This window comes from Pelecanus crispus, chromosome 3 (assembly GCF_030463565.1).
Source record: "Pelecanus crispus isolate bPelCri1 chromosome 3, bPelCri1.pri, whole genome shotgun sequence".
In the NCBI taxonomy this organism is placed as follows: domain Eukaryota; kingdom Metazoa; phylum Chordata; class Aves; order Pelecaniformes; family Pelecanidae; genus Pelecanus; species Pelecanus crispus.
Genome location: NC_134645.1, coordinates 128900813 through 128924147, shown reverse-complemented (window position 1 = coordinate 128924147; position 23335 = coordinate 128900813). Strand labels below are relative to the sequence as shown.

At 45.6% G+C, this 23335-nt stretch overlaps 2 protein-coding genes across 2 annotated transcripts; both read right to left on the bottom strand.

Annotated features, from left to right (window-relative positions):
• Positions 1–4707: 4707 nt before the first annotated feature.
• Positions 4708–5590, bottom strand: LOC142593249 (gallinacin-12-like). Its single transcript, XM_075707753.1, is given in 2 exon segments — positions 4708–4856; positions 5458–5590. Coding segments are annotated over 2 exon segments (282 nt in total).
• A 7735-nt stretch (positions 5591–13325) lies between these two features.
• LOC104036457 (gallinacin-11) lies at positions 13326–15605 on the bottom strand. Its single transcript, XM_009490075.1, has 3 exons — positions 15548–15605; positions 14475–14603; positions 13326–13453 (listed from the first exon to the last, which is right to left on the bottom strand). The coding sequence occupies exons 1-3, from the start codon at positions 15603–15605 to the stop codon at positions 13326–13328; spliced, it is 315 nt and encodes a 104-aa protein (XP_009488350.1).
• Positions 15606–23335: the final 7730 nt, after the last annotated feature.

Sequence of the window (23335 nt, the reverse complement as noted above, 5' to 3'; positions counted from 1 at the left end):
CTCCCTTGGTGGGAGCAGCACCAGCTCAGTGGATGAGCTGTGTCTGGAGCTGTTTGAATGCTGCAGGCTCCACAGGGGCAGGCACAAAGGTGGTCAGGATGTGTCCTCCACACCACTGCAAATCCCTCCTCTGCAGCTGCGGTGCATGGGTCGAGTTGCAGAAAGTGCCTTGGGAAAGAGAGCCAAAACCAGACAATACCAACATAAACCAGATTTCCCCAAGAAATCAGGGGCAGGAAGTCTCTGTCCCCTGGGCGATTGCTCGGACAGCAGCTGGGCTTGCTCCCGCTGGCACGGTCCCTACGTCGTGTTGGCCTCAGCCTCTGGTGAGCCTACTGGGGCTGGTCCATCAGCCTCCTGCCCTTTCCCACTCTCAAACCTGCCACCAGATGTTTTTTTTTCAGATCCTACCATGCACAAAGGCTGATCTGTGCTCAGCAACATGCTGCACAGAAATTAGCTCCCGGGTGCCTCAGAGGTTTTGAGGCTGGAGAGGAGTCAAGTCAATCCGCATCCGCCCCATGGCCCCAGACGGGACGGATGTCTCCACTGACTGCATCTGCCTTCGGTCCAGGACCTGAGCAGCCTGATTTTTAAAATGCAGCCTGGGATAAATTTATGCCATCAGCAGCAAATCCTTTGGCAACTGAACCCTTGCCAGCTTGTGATGCCGCCTCTGTCTTCCCATTCCACTGGTGACTTCTTACCAAAACCCAAGCCAAGCAAGTTCAGATACAGCCCTACAGTTCAGCCCGGGAAGAAATGACCATGGGGTCAGCTCTGGGCTCAGCTCTGGCCCAGAAAACCCCCGTGGCCATGGGCAGGCTTTCATTACAGACTGCAATACAACCATCGCCACCCAGCCCGTGGGACCATCCACCTCCTGCCTATAACAGCGGCCATATGGGGACGTCTGAATTAGAGTAAGCACAACACATCTGTGGTATTTATTTCAACTTTTCTCCTGCTCTCCAGCTGTTTTCTGGTCTGGGGAGAGAAGTTTTACATGGCAATATCCTTCAACAAGGAGTTTCACAGGTCTGAAACTGGTTACGTAAAGGAACATTTTTGTTTGTTTGTTTTAAATGTGGCTCCCACCAGGAGAGAGCCCGGCATGCAGGTGGTTGCATTGGTTTGCATGGGATTGCTGGAGATGTAAGGGACAACCTGGATCTAAAGGACTTGCCCAAGGCTGTAAGATCTCAGCTTCCCCAAGCAGGAGCCCATCTGACCACCATTCTGCTCCTGATTACACAGCTCCATTTACAATGGTGTTTTTAGGGAAGAAGCAGAGGATTTTGTCTCTGTCTGGCTCGCTCTGCCAAACAAACACTGGCCTGTTGCCTGGGAACAGCAAACAAATTCCAGGGCGGGGGGCATTTATGCCATGTTTTGATGAACTAACATCTCCAGTTATTCACGAGGCTTGTGCTAGTTGACAGCCCAGGCATGAGGGTAGGGCTGTACTCTGGCTATCCATATGGCTGCAAAGACACAAAGTGTACCTCCAAAGACCCAAAATATACCTCCCAAGATGTCTGGATGGCTTCTGTGTCTCTCTTAGGAGCTGTTATAGGTCTGCTGGGGTAGTACTGAATAACCCATATTTTTGTAGCCATCTAAGCCCTGTCTGGTATAGGTAGCTGGAGTTAAAGGCTCAACCAAGACTTTCCCATAAAAATTCTCCTCCTAATTTGGCTTTTTCCCATGCAGGCAATATCTTACTGTCTTTTCAGAGTAGACAACTAATCTGATTTAAATTCTCCCCAGCCTGCCTCTCTTAAGAGATGGTAGATTTCACCTTCTCATTTCTTCTGCTATTCTGACTTCCCCCTTAGCTTGCCTGACTTTTTTCTCTACTCCTACATGCAAACCTGCAGGCAACAGATTGGGTTCAGATGAACCCCACTGACCAAATGTCAGTCGACATTCTGAGCAGGACTGCTGGTCACAGGTGGAGGTCCCATGGCTACAGCAAAGGGTCACACTGGGGATGACTTTTACTGAGTGCCTCAAACAAGGAATATTTTTTGGCTTTTGGATATAAAGGGTTGGAAAATGGTGTTTGAGGGCCTGTAGGAGGGAGGTCTTGTGGCGAATGAAAACACTCAGGTGAACAGCTCTGTGCTGAGAGGGTGAACATGGTTACTCGGCCAGAGGAATTTGGTGCTTCCTCCTCCCTGGGGTTACAGGGTACAACAAGCTGGGGGTAATTAATCTGAGCAGCATTCCCTATCATACACCCACACCAAAGCATCTTACACTGTTGTTTAAGCAGCTCCTCGTGAGCTGTGCTGGTGTCTGGGTGCTGTGCCCCAGGTGAGTTAATAGGTCAAGAAACCGTGGGGAACAGTCGTCTAGGGTTGATGGACCGGAGGGTGCCATTCTCCACCCCCCACCACGTCCTTGGTGCTTTCTCTCTCCTCCCTCCATGACCAGGTAGCTGGAGGGGAACTTGGTTCATCTTATTCATCAGGCAGAAATGATGAGGGATTTTTGTTGCTTTCTTTTTTTTGGTTGGGTTGTGTTTTGGGGTTTTTTAGGGTTATTTCCAACCAGATCAGCAAGCGAGGCAACACACAGCCAGGGGAGAGCGGAGCCATGCCTTTTAGCAGCAGCCTGCATTTACATTCCTGCCAGAGGGACAATGTTGCCTATAAACTGTCTGAGCATTTCCACCTTCCCTGATTGAAATTTGGCTGGCCAACAGGTCCGAAATATATCGGGGGCAGAAGGCCCAGCAACTGGCAGGGAGATTTACAAGGTGAGCTACATGAGCCCATATGTTTCATTTTCTTAGGAAACCTTGCTATAAATATGGTGGCTAAGCGTCCCCCAGATAAGAAGCGCGAATCGCAAACTTTGTGGACGGATGTGAGAAATAAACTGTTTGATTTGGAAAGGTGCCTTGATTTAAAAGCCTGCCTGTGCTATACTTGTACATCAGCGTGCGTCGGAGAGCTGGGCTGGATCTGGGGAGGAATTTGGCTCTGGGTTCAGCCCCGTCTCTGTTTTCAGCGGCGGTTCCCAAGCCAACAGCCGGCTCTGGGTAATCTGGCTCTCCTGATGGTTTATCCAACTGCAGGGAATCTCCAGGGGAGCACTGACATCTCCCTGCATGTGTTGGTTTCCCGGACTGCGTTATGATGACCTGAGGAGAATAGCTGGGCTGCTCGCAGGAGAATGGAGCCGCTCGGATGAATTAATTGTTGGACCTCTGACGATGGGTTCTGACCCCGGTGAGGTCAATGGGAATTTTCCTCTTTGATTCATCGTAGCACAAATTTCATCTCCCAGGGAGGACTTTTCCCTGGCTCTGACCAACGCCTCGGGTAATTGGCATAGCTCTCTCATTACATCATTGTTTTCTTGCTTTCACAGAAATGATTGACCCAAAGAGAAATATTTTACCTGGAAAGGGAGACCAAGAGCAAACTGACAAAGGCAGGGGGGCGTCAAAATTTCATGCTGAAAAAACACAGAATGGCTAAGAGTGGATCTGGATGGCTGGTGGATTTAGGCTGATGCAGCTCACAGGCAGAAAGCTGTTAGGTGCAAACAGGCTAATTGCTTTGGGATTATTGCTGGGTAATTACAGAGGGAAGGAAGAGCACCAGAAATGCAGTCCGTGCATGAGGACAGCAGCCTGTCAAGAGCAATGGCACACAACTTTCATATCCCTTCCCCACCATGTTTAAAACAAGCAAGCCTGCACTCTTCCTTGGTCTTTCTGCATTGTGGAAGAGGGATGAACCTGGGACAGCCCTGCTGGGCTTTGCATTTTCTGGTCTAGGCGGTGGCTGATGGACAGCACGTTCCTGCTATGAACCCCATGGGCAAAGGGGTCTGTATGCATGTGGGGAATCCCTACTCCTTTTCTGTGCCTTATTTCTTTGGTCAGCCCTTCCCAGTGCCGGTAAGAACCTGGCACAGCCTGGAAAGGCAGAGTAGATATGGGGGAGCTTGCCTGAGAAACACAGACTACACTTGCCTTTATGTCAAACCAGGTTGCAACAAAAGGGATGGAAAAAAGCTGCCCCCCTGCCATTGCAACTGTTTTCTGGGAAGGGAAATAAAGAGACCGAGCCACCCCGCTCTGCTGGGATGGGGTGGGCTGCTGCATTCACTCCTGGCCAGTGGGAGAGTGTGCACCCCACCACCGGCAGCCTTGCTGAGCGTCAGCAGGAGTCACAGACAGGCACTTGCTGTTCTGTTAAACTTCAGGTTTATTGCTTTCAGGTAAGGGGAAAGGCAATTTCTCACCTGTGCGTGACAGGTAACAACCAGACGCCAAAAGGGGCAATACCAAGGGTGGCCCCAATTCCTTCTTGTCACAGTGTTTCCTAGAAAGTCACAGCGAAAGCAAAAAGCGACATGTTCAGAAGTCCATGAGTGAATCCACAGCCATGCTCTCCCAGGCGAGCAGCAGTGACAGAAAGGCACAATATTTCCTTATATTGTAAGGCAGTGGAAGCCCCATCCCTGGAAACACTGAAGGTCAGGTTGGACGGGGCTCTGAGCACCCTGATCTGGTTAAAGCTGTCCCTGCTCATGGCAGGGGGTTGGGCTGGGTGGCCTCTGAAGTCCCTTCCAACCCAAAGCATTCTATGATTCTATGATTCTATGATTCCTTCCCAACAGCAGCTCATTCTTTGTTAGCGGAGCCTGCAGCTCTCCATGTGCTGCAGGTTGCTCCTTTGGAAATCTTCATCTCTTTGCAGTAGTGGGTGATAAACTTTTACAACAGAGAATGATGGGTTCAAAGCAGTATGTAGCCAGATATTCACCAGGAATGCAGTTTCCGACTCGGCACAAGCCCCCTTCACGGTTACAGCTGTCTGGTCCATGAGCATCTCCTGTACAAAGAAGCAGCAAGTTGATGGGTAAAATGTGTGGGGCTTCCTCTGGCACCATGTGCCTGGCCGGCCAAGCCAGGACTGTGAGTGTGCATGGAGCCTGGGCATGCACGGCTGCAAAGAGCACACCGGGGATCCCTGTCTCTTCAGACATCTGTTAAAAAACCCAAGTTGCAGAGCCAGCCTCACTCAAGGAACATTTTATCATCTGGTTGCTTTTTCAGGACATTGGCAAAGACCGTGCACGGGAGGTCAGAGCAGTTGTTCTCGCCCTACTAAGGAGGCGACTGCAGCCTGAGAAAAGGCAGAAACATTTTCCCAGAGCACAGGACATCTCCTCTAGGGCCTCTCCAACCAGTCTGCTCCTAGAAAGCCAGTGAGGTGCCCCATTTTCATAGCTTCTTCCCTGGTCATTTTTGCTTTACCCCAAGGGATTAAATCATGCATGTTGCCAAAGTGTCTGACCCACTATCTCATCCAGAAACCTGAGGGCAGTTTTCCCCTCAGTACCTATAATATTTTGATTTGATTACACAGTAAGGAAAGATTATTCCTGTTCCCAGATACCTCTGTTTACCACCCTCGGCCTTCCTGGTCTTACCGTGACCGGTCAGGGAGACGAAGATTAAAACGAACCAAAGGATCCCCATCGCTTTGGTCCTGCTGGAAAGTCGCAGGACTCAGTGTGAGATTTTGCAGAAGCCTCTGCGTGCTGCTGGCACACTGGATGGCATCCGGGAATAGGGAGGGAGTAGGCAGGAGTTAATTATATTCCAGTCTCAGGAGTAACATTTGCTGCTGAGAAACCCTCTGTGTCGTTCTGACCCAGTGCTGCGGCTCCAAACAATGTTGACTTGCTTCAAGTTCGCTGGTTATTGGCTTCCCTGATTCCTCTCCCCGGCAGTTGGCGTTTTGGACTGGTAGATTGCCAGCTGCAGGCAGCTCGGTGGAAAAAGAGGCTCAGGGGGATCCTCTGCCCTTCACCTGCAGCCAGCAAAGTCCCTGGGGAGCTGCTGGGTGGGAGGGTGGCGACCTGCAAGGAAAGACTGAGGACCTGCAAGGAGGAGAACCATGCAGGCTAGGAGTGATTCATTTTTTTCTCTGAGCTCATGTGAATATTTTCGCCAGCTGAAACCTGGGTGTGATTTTTTTTTCCTGCCAAAAAGGCTATTCCAGCTTTGGCTTCCGAGGAATTTGGGAGGCTTCATTCCTGAGTGTGATGAGCACACAGCACTGGTGGAGGAGGTAGCCAGTTAGCTCAGCAATGCACCACTTGGTGATAATTATATGATAGATATGCAGCTCTTGCTGTAAAATCAGCCTGTGATATTCCAGCTACCCTTGCCTGGCTGCTGCCCTGGCCTGGTCCTGCTGTTTGCTGTCCCTTCAGCTGTGTTAATATAATAGTTTGCGTGAATATATCCTAAACTGGATAGTTGAAAGAACAAGGTTAAAAATTCCCTTCTGCCTCAAAAAATATAATTCAGATGCACTTGATGGAGTCAAAGTTTGCTGTCCTGGATCAGTAGGCATGAAAAGCTTGATTTATGCCCCTTGAGATGCCTAGGTATTGGGGATTTCTGCACGAGTGATAGTGGCAGACAAGACACTCTGGAAGCCCAGCACGATACCCTGGGTCATCTCAAGTGACATCAATGTCCAGCTGCGGGCAACTGAGTCTGGCCCTAGAGCCAAGAAGGACAAAAGACAGATTTCATATGTCTCTAGGCTCAGATGGGTTAAAGCATCTTGTTCAAAGGCTGACCCATCCTGCTCTAGGGTGGTCAAGTGCTGGCAAACCCCTCATTTCCTTTGTCCACTTATTATTCTCCTTGCTCCATTACTCCATGGTAACCTGCTGGTCCAACCACCCTCTTGGAGTGAGAAGTAGTCCCTTAGGAGTGGGACTGTTCCCTTGGGTCTACAGCAAGGACTGGTCTGGGACCTTTGCACAACTGTTTGCACATTGTAGTGTTTGGACTTGTCCCTCTGGGCTATGTGGTCAGGCAAACCTGTAAGGCAGGTCTGGCAAAAGAGCTTGCAGCTGTGGACCATTTTGTGCTAGAGAGGTACTGATCTCGGAGGAGCAGCAGAGTCAGCACACTGCCTGCTGCAGTCTGATAATAATTTCCAGGTGGGCCTGCTCAGGTTTTGCAAAGGAGAGAATTTTTCTACCTCCTCCCCCCAGGCCATTTTTCTGGATATGTTGCTTTTTCAGTGCATTTCCACTCCAACAGAGGGGTGTGGGCTTGATTTTCCCTTACAGCCTTTCCCCCCCACCCCCCCAAGCAACATTACTCCCCTCCCCTCTCCTCATCCTCTTCATGCCCTATAACTGATGACAAAGCTTGGCTGGTTCTGCACATCGCTGTGTGCTGTATCCTCATCTCCCTTGTGTGAAGGTGAGATGTACCTTCTCTTGAACGGGTTGTAGGACTGCTTGCTGCTCCTTGCTGTCTCTGAGACTGGAGAGTGTGTGGTAGGTCAGGACCCTTTGCATGCTGGTCCACTCACTAAGGATGCAGGGAAGTGAAACAACCCTGGAGCTGAAAGAGCTTTCTTGCCTGTGACCCATGACAGTATGGATCAGGTCAGCCTGGCAAAGAGAGTTTGGAGGGTCTTTTGTGATCTAAAGAGGGTGCAAAACTGGGCATCTTTTGTGTCTAAATGATGGGACAAGAACTTGCATGGAAGGGGCAGGACATATTGCAGCCTTGCCAAAAATGAACACCTCGCCTCTTTGCTTTTTGTCTGTGTGAAAGAATTATTTGCTTTTTGAGACAGCAGTTCCCAAAAGGGTCTTCTCCCACTGATAGCACAAGCATACCCGCAGCTTGTTAGAATCAGTTAAAAATCAGGTTTGAGGGGACTTCCCTTCCAACCTGAATGATTCCTAGTTTTTACTTTCATTAAAAAATAATCCAGCCACCAAGCCAGGAAACATGAAATTGCTATTCTACCCTTAAGTGGTGGACTTGGTAGTGTTAGGTTAATGGTTGGACTGGATGATCTTAAAGGTCTTTTCCAACCTAAACGATTCTATGATTCCATGACTTCTAGAGTCCACCCCCCCTGCCTAAAGCACGGCCATCTTACACTCTGCATTCTCCCTAGGACATGTACACTATCGATTTACAGTGCACCATACATACGCTATACACCTGTGGATATCTAAGTACTATTGTTGTTAATAACATCTTCTTTGTGTTCCCTGGGCGAAGTGGTGTGGACAATCTCATTCCCATGGTGTGTGATTCTGTGTGTGGCTTTCCACACACAGTTGGTTCACTCCAGAGTGGAAATGGGGTGTGAATGGTTCTGAGTGCAGTACAGACAATCCAGTGCCCAACATCTCCATGCAAAGCAAAGGGTGGACCAATGTGTTAGTGCAGATGCACCTTTGTTTTAACTCCAGGGCCTACTAATGCTAAATTTTGTAGCTGGACTAGGGAGAAACATTTGTTTATGAAAACAGGGGCAGCTAAGGCAAGATACTCAGTGCCAGGGTTTTGAGGGCAGTAAGTCTTTACTTACGTGGATAAGCAAGATCCTTTCCACCTCTTTGGCAGAGTTGGGGTATATACCTCAATGAGCCGCTCCTCCCGGCCCTGGATAACCCTGGTCCATGGAGAGCAGCCAGCAATGGCTGTGTGTGTCTTAGAAAAGCTGGAAGAACATGGTGCTAGCTTTAAAACCACCTCATGACATAACAGTCAGTGGATGCACACCCGTCTGCTAATCTGAGCGCAGTCCTTTTCATTTGGCATTGACCCAGGATCTTCTGAGAAATAATAAACCTGTGACTGGAGAGCTGCAGCCTCTGGGACTTTGTCCTCCACCAGTCTATGTGAGCCATGGGTCTCTTTCACACCCCCAGGTCACCCCATGTTTTGGGTTTTTCAATGTGCCTTTGTGGATAGGTGAATTGCTTTCATGGGAGGGTTTTCATCTGTGGTTATGGTGGCCTTGGTGAGTCCTTCAATGAGTTTCTTTGGGAACTGTGCAGACCGTGTACCCTTTCCTGCATGCTTTATCTGCACAAAAGCCCCAACCTGGGGCTAATAGCAGGCTTTTTATCCTTTGCTGACTTATATCTGATTGCACCTCGGTGAAATCTTCTAGCATGCCACTATTTTGCTAGTTACAGTGCCTCTTTCTCCTGTATTAAAGTTGAGCATTGCCCTCCTTCATGACTCAAGGAAGCTGAGATCTTGAATAAATTAGCAAAAACTACAAACTGCCACCACCCAACCAAAATAAGCTAAAACTAACGGAAATACAGTGAGAAGAAAGAAAATGAAAGTAAGGCTTAATGGTGAAAGTCCATAGGTAAGACGTAGGAAGACTTAGGTCCGACTTCTGATCTAGACTTTCTGGATGCCTCTGTACTGTTGTCTGGAACCAGTGTCCTGATTCACCAGTGTCCTGGACTGGTGTGAGGACAGTGTCCTCACATCACCTCTGGAAGAACCTTCATGCTCCACATGGGAGTAAATCACACTTTGATCAACGTCAATTCACCTCCAGGTCTTAGACAAGAAAGTGTCCTTTAGAAATGAGTAAGAGGCAAGCAAGATATGCCAAAGTAAGAAAACAATTGCATTATTACTGTCATTATAATGTTGATTATGGACAATGGAGCATTTCTTGAAGAAGATCCCTGGTTCCCATGGCTACATGCTGGAATGGGATATTTTCAGGACACCACATCTTCTCCAATTGCTCCTAATATATATACACCGGCAGCAGAGCATGGTGTAACATTAACTGGTCCTTATATGTTGTTGCGCAGGACCGTGGTCACAGTGTTGGCATATCCCAGGCACCCAAGCATAGACTGAGTCCTGCATGGGCACATCACTGCTCCAAGACACTCAGAGAGGTGGGAAACAGATTTATGGAGCCACCAGCCATGTGTCAGGGGACCAGACAAGAGAGGCAGACTCCGGTGTGGTAGTGGGGGTGTGTTTACATGTGGAAAAACTCAGTGGGAACAGAGACTAAAGCCCATTCATTGACTTCACTTGATTTCAGTGGGTCATGGAGTAGGCCATCAATCAGGTTATTTCGTTAAAAAAAAAAAAAAGTGTTTTTTTTTTTAAATTCTAATTATGAAAAAAGAATATTAATCTTCTCTCACACATCTTCCCTTTATGAAAGCTTGAACTCCTTGGATATAGTTTTACTAGTAAACAAAACAGGGCAGGACACAAGCACTGGGATTTGATCATCCAAACTGTGAAATGCTTAGCACATCCCTGGAAAGGTGTCCAGGCTAGCTATTTCTCTTCCAAACAATTGCCAAGTGTATCTGGGATCAGGGATCACTTCCACCAGGCAGTCTGGATGTAGCCATCTGTTTCTGGAGGAGAAGAGAAGGTGGACATGGCCAGATTATGATGTTTGGCTTCAGGGCTAGAGAAGAAGCCCTGAGACAGCTCAGTTTACTACCGCAGTTGTAGCAATTCAAATACTGAATTGGCAAGGAAATATACCGAGTTTTCTGAGAGTGAGTTGCCAGTTTGAAAGATATAAGGGTTGGGGAAGACCTGAACTCTGTCCCCAGCTTGCACTGACTGGCAGTATGATCTTGGGCTTTGAAGTCATCAGGAAAACTCAGGAGCTTAGGGCTACACATGTGCCCAAATGCTTTGTGGAACCAGAGCACAACTGTTTGCCCAAGGGTACCTCTGTCCTCTGGTTATTTGTGCATCTGGGTTTGGTTTGCAAATGATTCCCCTGCTATCTTCCTTCCCATCTTCTGTCTGATCTAAACATGTTCATCAATCCCCATCCCTCTAAAACAGCCTCCCCCACTCCAAAAAAAGGAAAGAGACAGCCAAAACCATGCCAAAGACCACACTGACAATTTACTGGCATAGACCATCCAGCTCCAGCACCACAGCCTGGCTTTGCTTATTTTACAAACACAACATAGCCTCAGAGACAGCCAGAGCAAGCCCAATATTTGCTTTGTGTCCACAATTCAGTAACGTGCCTGAGTGGTGCAATGCATGTCAGGACTTCATCCTTGACATTTCCCAAAGGCTTGTCTAATGCCTGCGCCTCTAGATTTTGAGTTGGATTTATGCTGGGTAAAGACCACGGTAGATGTAGACATGGGGGGTCCCAAGGGGCAGTCGGTGTTGTTACTCCTAAGCACACTGAGAGTCTTTCTGTCTGAAAGACAGTGAGACGTGCAGGTGCTGAGCAGTGGGTGGCCAGATAGAAACACCTAGGCTATTAAGATTTTAAAATAAATTTTTTCTGGAAAATAACTTTCAATGGCACTCATGAGAGACAAGGAGAAGGGAATCAGAGAAACAAGGCAGAAGGAGCTTTGTACCCCAAAATCCTTCTAGCAGGACTTTCTTTTAATGAAAGCGGAACTATTATGTTTTTCAAGCCCAATCTAAAGTCTCAGGACAACTCTCCAATGGGTGACTCCCTTGCCAACTCTGAATCAACTTCTTACAGACATAGTCACTGTCACAGTTTTTTCACAAAAACTCAGTTTGTTATAAAATGAAAGAAAATTGGCTTCTCCTACTTACTTCTGAAGCAGACAAGCCATCTACAGCATTGCTTCTATTTCCACGTCTTTCTGTCCTTGCTCATCCTGCAGAGACTCCTCGAGGAAGAGTTGCTAACACTAAAAACTCCTAAAATAATTCAGATCAACTGGTCTAGGCAGATGATAAGCCTGGGTTGGTATCTACTACATAATGCTTATATATTTGTGGGTTTTTTCCTCCCTTGAGATTTTTTTCCCTGTGTGTAGTTACATAAATTGCCCTCCCTCTTCTCTAGCAAGAAATACGAATGGCAGTCAAAGCCAAAATGCTTAAAAAATTCTCAGATAATTTCTAAACCTTTCTTCCCCTTTAGTACTCCATCCTAGGTAAAAAATGTGGCTTCAGGAAGGGTTCTGCTGTGTCCAGCTGCAAGCCACGCACACCTGCCTGATTTGTGATACAAACTTGGGGAACACCTACATAAAATACTTGTTGAACTACCAGCAATATACATGGCAGAAAACACCCTCAGAGATATTAAAAGAGTGCAAAGAATTTCTTGCATCGTGAGTATTCCTAGGAGAAAATTAATTAAATTAGTTTGAACACCTGATTGGAGATGTCACTTGAAGAGCATTCATCACCAATTACTAAGAATCCCTGTTAAGTTCCTGATTGGTTACCTGGACTGTCACATGGAGAGGTGATGCAGCTATGGAAAGACAGTTTTCCCATTGGCAGAGGTCAATATCACTTCACACATCTTAAGAATAGAGGAAGAAAGTGTTCGACCAAGGTTGTCTCACTTGTCTAAATGCTGGCTAAGAGGGAGGTCACTGTTTGGTCAGTGAGGGTTGAGTGTAATGATGTTTCCAGTGGATCTGTTCCTCTCTGTAGGCCAGAAGAGCAGCCTAGGATGACTAGGATGATGGCTAACACACTGATTTAGAGAATGACCCTTCTGAAGTGTGTGGTGGGGACATGCAAGCCATTTGCATTAGTTCAGGCCAGCAGAAAGTACACCTCTGCTGTTCAACAGGATGATGGAAGTTTGTTGATGCAAGGAGCTTTGTCCTGTGTGGAAAGGGTTTGAAATCCTCCCATCCAAGGAAGGTGCCACAGCTTGTGCTCTGAGGGTCATTTTTAGGTGGCTGGGAGAAGAATTCCACCCCTTCTAATTTTTCTCTGTAAAGATGTCCAGCTACTCAGCCTTCAACTGGATAAATTAGAAAGCCAGAAGTCATGACTGGGAGCTGCTGAGCACATGGAGATGACACTGGGAAGTAAACACATTTTGTCTACATTTTGAATGAAACTTCTGCAGTTAATAAATGCAAACTTACCACAGAAGGAAGCACAGACTGCATAAAATGGTTTTAGATAGATGGTTTTAGATAGATTTGCCCAGTCACACATGAAGACTTCCTATGGGTGGGACCTGTGCTCGAGTGTAGATTATTGATAGAAACAAGGAGGCGGGGAAGAGCAGTTGACTGGCATCCGGCTTTGGGGAATGGGGGTTGAATAGTGTAGACATGGCCTGACCATGCGAGTTGGACAATCCTTGTTTCTATTGCTTTAATAGAAGGAAAAGACATCATCTTTCCTTCTATTAGGAAGGAAAGGAAGAAAGGAAGACAGAAAAGAGAGGGAGGTGAGGTTTGGATTATGAGGGAATGTGGTTTCCAAGGATGTTACAGCAAAGTTTCTGCAGATTTCTGTGTATGGGTATAATAGAGAGACATTCTGCTTCTTTCCATACATATACGACTGTTATACCTGTTTATTTAGAATTAATTGCCTTTGTTATTTGAAGAGACATGCCACCTCTAGTTAATTACACACTTTGCATGTTGAGAAAACCAGACTTCTTCTCTACACCACCAGGAAGAAAACTTGTTTGTTTTCTTGTCCATACATTTCTGTGGTTTTCTGCAGTTCCATGAGGTCTTTATTACACTTCTGTGCAGCACTTCCATTCTCTATGAGGGCAAAGTCCCACTTGTTCTTGCAGACATTTGATTTCTGTAGGTACACAATGACCCCCCTCATCTTGACAAGTATGGAAGTTTGATGTCGTGTCTGCAATGAAAAGGATTTAAGTCAAAACAGAAAACATTATGTCACCATCTGTACCAACTCATACATGGAAAGCATCATGAAGTTCTGGTTACTGTGTCTCCAAAAGCAAGGACACAAAGAAGAACTACAGGGGTCATCAGAGCACTTCTGTAAAAAGAGGAATTTGTGACCCACCAACTTGGATGAGAAACAAATGAAGGAGGGGTATTGTAAAGGTATAAAGAAGGTGGATACAGAATGACTACATTTCATTTACAGTACAGAAGTAGGTGGTACTGAGTAAAATTATGAGGGAAGAGGTTTTAAAACAAACAGAAGGAATTCCTAATCTAGGGGGGAAAAATCCAGCAAGGACTTTTAAACACAAAGATGCTTAAATCTAAAAGTCCTGAGCTGCAAATTCATAAAAGCCAGGAGAATACGTAAGTAAGTGTAATTATATGGTTACGGTGTTCATTAATAGTCATTTTACACACACAGACTAACTGCATAGAAACATCCACTTCTGGCCATGGATGGACACAGGATGCTGGATCAGATGAACCTTAGGTCTGATTAGCACAGTTGGCTATAAAACATATATTGACTTAATGATATGTGTTGACTATTGAGGAACTCCAAAAATAAGCAGGTCATAAAGGATTACATAAATTTACAAGGAAGAGGTCAGCTGGCACCTGTTAAACACAGCAGTGTGGATGCAGCCAGTAACCCCCCAACAGATGATTATAGGAAGACATATCAAGGAAGAAGGACTCTGTGTGGGCCACAGTTTTTGTTTTCTTTCCCCAGGCATCTGTTCTGTTGGAGACAGGACATTGGGCTACGTGGTATTTGGCCAGCCCAAAATGGCAATTCTGTCCTGTGCTCCACACTGCCATTAATGGAAGAACAGCCAGGTCCATCTTTGTAGATGGAAGGATGTGGCTTAAGCCATTTGGAGACAGAGCAAGTGTGCTTTGCTGACTTTAGTAATCTCCTCTCCAAATGTTGCCTGTCTGGGCAGGGTTTCCACACATACCTATGCAGCAGGTTTTCTGACGCCGAGAGCAAGTTCCAAACGCGGCGAACGGCTCTGGGCAGGATTTTGAATGGAAGCAGAAACCATGGTATCCAACGCAACGTAAGGTGTCTTTGGGCATGCTGAGACCTACAGGAAGAATGGGATTCCCAGCTGTGCTGCAGGATCAGTCCATTTCTCATCGTCTTCCTCCTACTGAAACCCCATGGACCCCAATTAGGGGTCTGATACAAATACCGGCAAAGCCCAAGACATCTTTTCAGAAAGTTTTGGGACCTCACAGGACTCCAAGGAAGGCCTTTGTACAATTAGAGAAAAATGTAGCTGTTGATGGCAAGTTTCTGAACATATCTTGGTCATGCATGTTGTAGCGGGTAGGGACAGCCCAGACTTTGGACGCTTCTAAGTTCTAGGACTGCAATGCTGCAGGTTGGTCATGCAAGGGACAGCATGGTACTCATATAACCTGAGGTGTACCTATGACTTAAAAAAAATGAAAAGCGGGGATCTGTCTCAGTTAACAGGAATAAGAGGTTTGCCCAGTTCCTTCCTTCTCTGAAAGACTTAGTCCATGGTTGGGAGTTTCATTAAGCATGAAGAAAAGCTAGGCTAAAAGCGCAATCAGTAAATGAGTCCATGCAGCAGAAGGGCTGAGGAAGGGGAACGAGCATATTCAGAGAACTTAAGTAAACTTCACTGGTGTAGTTCAACTTGAGTAATACAAGGGAACACCTCTGCCACTCTTCTACCATACACAAAAGAGACAATTTATGACCCTGGGGTAAGAAGAGGCAGATTATTTCCATGGTACCATCTTATAGTGCTGCAAAGTGGCATAAAGAGGCTTCAAAGAATCCTAAGGAGCCAACACCTGGTAGTGACTTCTGTGAGGAGGTTCTGGTTTGACATCTGGTCATCATAGATTAATTTTTCACTTTTGCTTCTAGACTGAGAAATAGGGAATGGCTGTAATGAAAGGAGCTGAAGAGCCTGGAGGAGTACAGCCTGCACCATTGCACAAGCTAGTTGTACCTCCTACACAGGCAGACCTCAGCGTGGGTCTTGCTCCTTACCTGGAACAACCTGAAGGAGGAAGAGGAGAAGAGCCATGAGATACGAGAAGAGCTTCATGGTGGAAGGTTTCAGCTGCAGCGTGGAGACAGAGCCACAACGCCAGAACCTTTGCGCAGGGGAGGAGGGAGCACTCTTGCATTTATAGGGCTGTGGGAACAGACCTGGCTCTCCGGGGGACCTTGGCAGTGGTGAGTGCAGAAGGCAATGAGTACAGCTTGACCGTTGCGCACAGCTGAACCTGAACAATGGCAGAGGGTCACAAAAGCAAGTGGAGAAATAACTATACATCCCCACCCCTCCACTGCGAAGGCTGCTTCTCAATACCAACCCACCCAGAGAGCTTCATTACTTGTTACCTTCAAAGGTCAAGGTGGTTGGTAATGGACCACCCAGAGAAAATTAGCCATTGTTGTGGTGGGAGAGAAGGCACCTGGGAATATCAGAAGACTGTTGATGATTTTGAGTATAGCAGAGGATGCTGCTAAGGTGCTGCTGCAATGTCTGCAGTCTCCATTCACTAAGGCAAAGAAATGATTTTTTGCATTATTTCCCTACCTGAAAAATGCAATTTGAACCAACTAAATAACCAGTTTTCTTTCTGAAAATATTAGTTGGTTGATATTATGGACTCAATTCAGTTGCCCAAATATATAGGCCTAACTTCTGTGGGCTGCTGTAGGGTATCCAAAGAATCTCATGGGACTACCTGGTAAGACACAGGACCTCTGAGACATCTGCATATAACTAGAGTGGTAAATGCATGGCCGTGTGTATGGTCTAACTTATTTAAAATGGCACTGGACACTCGTGTGGTCAACTGACTGAAGCTCAATGGCGGTGGTCAGTGCTACACTCAGATACCAAGATGTAGGCATCTACAATGGATGTGGCTGTGTGGGAATGAGATGTTTAATTAGTGGTTCTAGGACTCAGGCCACCTGTTTAGCTATAGTGGGACCTTACGAACCAATACACGTGCAGAAACCTGCACTGTAGACTCTTATACTTAGCTGGCCAAGTCCAGAGCTAAGAGCATCTATTGTCATTAAAGATGTCTCAGGGACCCACCTGGCCTCCATCTGCTTCTCCATGAGGGTGGAGATCCCCCATAGCTCCTGCATGATATCTGTCAGCCCCAGGCAGATATCAACATTTCTAATGTCACAGGGCCTCTCAAATGTCTCTCGACTCTATGTGTGGACCACTGGGTCAATTGCTAAATGTTCTTCTCAATTGTGAACTTCGGTTGTGGTCATTTTGTAGAAAAAACAAAAAAAAAAAAAAAGAAAAAAAAAGAAAAAAAAAGAAAAAAAGAAAAAAAGAAAAAAAAAGAAAAAAAAAAGAAGGTTGTAGAATCATTTGTAAGGTCCTGCTTTGTGATGCAATGATCAAAAGGTTTAATACAAAATAAAGCACTTCTAGTAGCAAGGAATCTTGTCCCAAAACACCGCTGTGTCAGCCAGGACATTCCCTGTGTAAGCCAGGAGACCTGGGGTACTGTCCCTACTCCAGTAGATGTATGAATTTTTTTTATACCACATTCAACAGGGTAAAGAAAGTAAAATGAACATTTTTCTTTAGTACTTGATAGTCTGAAAAAGAGCATTAATGGTTTTAAGTACCCCAGGGAAAAACAGAACTGGAGCAGGGTGTCACATATCCTAGCTACAGAGCTGTCCAACAAAAAAAGTAATAACATCCTCTTATCCAGCAGTGTTGTATGAAACAGCCCTGAAAAGTCTTTCTTCCATATGAATTGTTGCAGTGAATGCAAGCTGCATCTACAGCTTGCCTTGGTGTAATAAAATCCGTATTTATTTGTAAAGAGCAAGCCTACCCCTAATTTTCATGTTTGGATATCTAGTTTCATGTATCTGAATACGTATGGATTTAGATACCCAACTGGTTTAGTTTTTTTCCCTTTTGAGAGACTTGCCTGAGAAACTATACTAAAACTTCTGGTAAGGTGAATTGTAGAAGATTTTTTTTTTTCCCAAACTCTTAATCTTGCACATTAATCAAAATTGTTAAGTCATCCACATAATTGTCTTCAGACAAACTGGGAATATTTCATGAATGATATGTATGTATTTTTTTCTCAGTCATTTTGACAAATATGAGTTACAGCAGAAGCTTAATAAAATATTGGTTAACAAAATAAAATACAATCTTAGTAAAATATTAATCCTCCTCCTTTGTGTGAGATACAGAAATCTGGCACATTGTCAGAACAACATGTCTTAATTTGTTATATCTATAGTGGATAAAATTGGAATTTTTCCCCTTAAACCAAGTTATTGCATCTAGCAGTGTGAGAAGGTAACTCCAGAAGGAAAACAGGGAAAGCATATACTCAACACCAAAAATAGAAGAAAAATCCTTTTATTGAAGAATCATGAAGGAGCCTAAGTTAAAGAGCGGAGATATCTTTGAAGCTAAGAACATGCCTCCTTTTTCTTTTCTTTATTCTTTGGGAACATAGAATATTCCTGGATATTTCTTACAGTATCTGTATTTGTTATAGAAGCAGCTTCTGATCAGATACTCATTTACGTGAGAGTAATGTCTGCAGCTTCCTCTTAGATCACACTGGAAAGTGTCCAAGACATCCCAAGTCCTGCTGCCTGCACATAGAAAACATTTTGTACTCTGATGAGAAAAGATTGGCACAAAATGTTATCAGATCAATGGGTCTGTGGTTAGGTTGCCTGCAAGTAATCTACAGCCTGTGTTGCACGCATAGCTGAACTTCTGAGTGACGCATCAAGCTGGAGAACAGAAATGAGTTTGACTTTGACTGAAGTGAACTGGGACTTCTCCAAGTCATTGCCATGAAATTGCCATTGAAAAAAACCCAAACATCATTTCACTTAATGTGAAAATTCCCGTTCATACTGCAAGGAAACTTTCTGCGCTGTGCAGGTGTAAGACACAATGGAAATGAGACTTGGGTCTTTAGAAAGGCCCCCATGAAATGGTGCTGCCTTAGTTTTATCCAGGCTTTTAAGCAGCAAAAAGAAGCAAACTCCAGCCTGTCTTATGTATGTAGAAAAAAGCTGAGGAACAGCATCTCCAACAGATATATCACCCACGCTGTTTTCTCTACAGAATTATTTAATAAATGTAACGAATACCTGCAAACAGTTTGCAGATCCCTTCACAACTTCAGGGCCAAATTGTTGCAAACTTCATACAAGCATCAAACTATTATTTCTTAACTAAGAAAGGATCCGGGGTCTACTCTCGATGGCTAATGGCCTGAGGTAGTCCTCAGAGACATGGCAGACTTAGGTCTAAAACTCTCTCCTGTTAGTTTTCCACACTGCCTTAGCCAACAGGCTCTTCTGGAGCAAGTCTCTCATGATGTCTCCTGCTGTTCCTTCTGCATTAAAGAAAGTAGGGGATTAAAGTGGGTAGGGGATTTCTGTGGCCACAGAGTAATCATCTAGTGATGTTTTAGGCACCCTTGGGTATAAGGCTTGGCCAGTAGCATACCTCCTCACCCTGTGCAAATGTCTTGAGTACCCCAGGTAACCAAGGGTTCACTAAGAGCATCAAGTACCTATGTTTAGGCAGATGAAGCCTGCTGGGAAGAGTGAGGCAGGGCAGTCAGCAGAGTCAACTCAGCTCACCTCTACTGCGATGTACACATGTGAGCTGCTGAATAGGTCTCTAGACCCCATGCGCCGTACAGCCTGTGGGCTCCACTGTGATATCTGCATATGGGAGCACAGCGCTCTTTGAGGTGGGCCATGGTACCCTGCCAGGCTCATGCTGCCCATCTAGAAGGTTTTAAGCTGTCCCACAGGGTCTGTGTCCCATCTGCCCCCTTGAGATGGTATCTCAGGTACACTAGGGCATCTCACTGCACACAGGTGCCTATATCAAGCTGTTGATCTGTGGAGACCACAATGCTACCCCAGATCTTTCACTTTGCAGGTGGGTTCTCTAAGCATGGAGGACCATGTAGTCCAGAAGCACTTTCTCTCCTGCCCAGCTTTCAATGGGAGTTTTCCTGAGACCTGGAAAACATTTCTTGCACCCAAACCAGCGACAATCTGTGGAAATGGCATAACTTTAAAGGGTGTTTAATGCCACATTGTACCATAGCTATGGATTAATCTTCAGCAAGAAAGCTTACAGGACACAACAGTGCTCCCTAAACTGATGCACTGCCTGCTTATGGTGACCTTCAAAGCTTCCTGGCTTTCAGTTTTGATCATTCCATTATATGGGTTGAGTTTCATGTCCCATGGAGTCAGGGGTGCTGTTATACTCTGCACAACTGAAGAACTGCTCCTAAGCACTGTTTAAAATTCTCCCAGGCTCCTAAATAATTGAAGCACTTTTGGACACCTTCCTTGAAATGATAGGATTGGTTCTTTAGCACTCTCCCAGGTTTACCTCGAAAATCATAGAAAATTAAAATGACAAGAGTAATCAAAAGGTATGAGGACGTCCTCATGGCTGGAGCTTGGTCTCAGACTCATGGAAGATATACAGAGAAAAAGGCTTTCATACACAGAGAGTGATAAGGCATGCCTGTATTTGTATAAGCAGGCAAATGAAAATCTCAGAATAACTCCATAAAATCCATAGCCCCATTAAGCTGCCATAACTTATTAGCTCAAGTTTCACTTTTATTACATGACAGCAAAGGATTCTTGATGAATCCTTGAAAATCCCAGCTACAGAATGTGATGTAGGTAGTGAAAAGGGAAGGAGGGGTCCTAAATCAAGGTAGGGTAGAAATATCTATAGAAGAGCTTTTCCATGCCAGTGGTGTGTACATGTGAAAAATGTCTTTCAGCATTTCCAGGGGAATAAAGGTGCCTCTGACAGGACAGGGCAGTTTAGAATCACAGAATGCTTTGGCTTGGAAGGGACCTTTAGAGGCCACCCAGCCCAACCCCCCTGCAATAAACAGGGACAGCTTTAACCAGATCAGGGTGCTCAGAGCCCCGTCCAACCTGACCTTGAATGTTTCTAGGGATGGGACCTCCACTACCTCTCTGGGCAATCCATTCCATCACTTCACCACCCTCACTGTAAAAAATTTCTTCCTTAAATCTAGTCTAAATCTATTCTTCTTTAGTTTAAAACCATTACTCCTTGTCCTGTCACAACAGGCCTTGCTAAAACGATTGTCCCCATATTGCAGCATCAGTTGGCTCTCTGAGATGGTGGTGGAAGAGGGGGAAGGAAAAACCCCTCTTTCACAGGAGGAGAAGTCTATACAGTGGACCAGCCCTGTAAAAATCCATCCACGTGCACTGGTAGAGGGGAGGTCTGTCTTGCCATGCGATTGCTTTAGGATCCCTGGAAATTACCACTAAGGACCCTGCTAATAATCTTTCTGTCAGATCAGGGACTCTGGAAAACCATCTTCCCCTCTCAGCAGCAGATGATGAGGGGGATACATAGGTACAAAGAGTCATGTACATGATGGGCTGGCAAGGGTGTCACAGAGCATCATCTTATAGAGAGGCATAGGGGTATTGAAGTCAACTGTATGCACAACCTTGGATGTAAGGGAGCAAGGAAAAAGGATTTTCACCTCCCAGTTCTTCTCCTGGGGCTTTGGCTTTGCTTTCCTTCAGCTCTTCTCTTTTTTTCTTCACCCTTGATCTTCTGAACCCAAACCTACCATCCTTGTAACTCATCCCCTAAAACACCAGAAACACAACCCAAATCCTGTGTCCTGTACTCCTCTACCCCCACTCTCTCCGCCTCAGACAGGACCCAACATTGTACTTAGTCAGACTGAAGCAAGAACCCAGCTTTCTAATTCTGCAAAGTTATTTTTAAAATCGCAAAAAGCGGACCTGTTCTGTTTAATGATGGACTGGAAACGTTTGCCTTTTTTTTTTCATGGGAAGTGAAGGACAAATGCAACACCTCAAGTGTGTTAATAACCTGGTAGAGGAGGAATGCTTGTCCAATAATCTTACATTCAAAATCCTTCCCTACCATTTCCAGCCATTGCACAATGTTCTCAGTGTCAGGCTATAAGCATTTATATGATCATGATACCCTTCAAATTATGATAAAAAATTCTATCTCAGAAAAAAAAAAACCAAACCCTTTGTATTTGGAGTGAAATTCACTTTGGTAAAGGGTTTTCCCCCCGAGCACCTGTTGCTTGGAGCAGGTCAGATCACCTCTCCTGACTCAGAGATGACCCTGTGATTGTTCAGGAAAAGTGATGCACAGAGGTGTTCGCTAGCAAATTTGTCCAAGGGTTATGCTATACATATTGAAGTAAAACCCCTGTTTCCAGTCCTTCTTGCTCCCAGAAGCCTGGTAAACATTGGAACTCCCTCACCACCTGACAAAGAATTCTGTCCATTGACTATGAAGGAAATGCAGAAGACTAGTTCAGATGGAGGCATCTCCAACCTGTCAACCTCCAAAACAGGTGGGATGAAACCCACCTCAGCTGTCTAATCTAACATCATCTTCTAGTTTTCCCTTGGAGTCACTGGAGACACAAGGACTTCCAGAGGACTCTTCAACTCTGTCTTGAGGTATGTGTCTGAGGCAGGTGAGACAGACAGTCTTTGGAAAATAGTTGTTTCTATTTCTTATTCTGGGGAATAGAGATAAACCCTTTAGTGATCTTTCTGCTGGGGAGTAGATCTTGCTAATCCTGACTTCCACAGCAATATAAAATGCCCTTACAGTAGCGTGCCTACCCACCTCACCCAGTTACAATAGCTAATTTAACAATAGCCTGAAAAATGTACTCTATGGGTATCACTCCCACCAGGAAGGTCACCTCTTCTGATGGGGGCATGGGAAGCAATGAGTAGGTATTTACAGGTATTTCCAGAAGATACCTGCATTCCTGCTGCAATTGGTGGGGAAGTGTGCAGCAGTCATCAATACACGATGAAAACTGGGTGACGCAATGGATTAAATTCTCCTAAAGTTGCAGAGGGTCTGGCCATAGAAGAGCCCTCCAGTGCTGCAGGGAGCTCCTCAGCCATGGGCCTGACAGCCATAGACATCTCCACTAGACAGTTCTCACCTTGAAATCACCATGATGGCTCCTGAGAAGTGTCTGCCAGGTGAAATCATTGTTGCTACATGTCCTCGAGTAGGGATATGCTGAAGAAATGTAGATCCGAGTGGCAGACAGCAATGAGGGAGAAACCTCTACCATCATGTGAAATGTTTGTTCTCTCCTTTTGGTAGACTCAGAAAACTATGAATCTTTCGCTGGGACTCACACATCTTTTGAGAGCACAACATCAATATATTCTGCTTAAAAATAAAAATGAACACAGCCAAGCCAAGTGTCCAGAAATATCTCCTGCACCTCTTTAAGCCATTTTATGGCCCTAGCAGTGTATCAGCTGTCTAGCACACAAATATACCCCTACGTGGAGACACCTACTTTAATTGTCCAAATCTTTGAGCGGACTCCCACCCCCAGGCAGGATTTGGTTGCCTGAACATAATATCACTATAGATGTCCTGGAGCATCCAAGATATCTGCATGGGACAGAGGTCTGTGGGATACTCAGATGCTTCTGGAGAGGCAAATATAGATCAGGCAGCATATCCCATAACACAATGCTAGATGCCTAAATTTAGGCAGCTGAATCTCTCCCATTATGTCATGCAGTTGGAAACTAAGCAAGTACACAAGAGCGGGATAGATGAGGAGAGGTGCCACTGTGAGGTGGTCAGCAGGGAGCAGGCAGCAGGTGAAGCTCCCCGTGACCGCATCTGAGGCTGCACTTCTAGAAAACTGTGGGCTGGTGGGGGGGAAATTCTAACAG

Coding starts and splice junctions, on each gene's coding strand:
- LOC104036457 (XM_009490075.1), bottom strand. CDS start 15,605: ATGAAGCTCTTCTCGTATCTCATGGCTCTTCTCCTCTTCCTCCTTCAG. Junction 14,604..15,547: donor CCTCCTTCAGGTTGTTCCAG/GTAAGGAGCAAG, acceptor TTCTTCCTGTAG/GTCTCAGCATGCCCAAAGAC. Junction 13,454..14,474: donor TCAGAAAACCTGCTGCATAG/GTATGTGTGGAA, acceptor TTTTCATTGCAG/ACACGACATCAAACTTCCAT.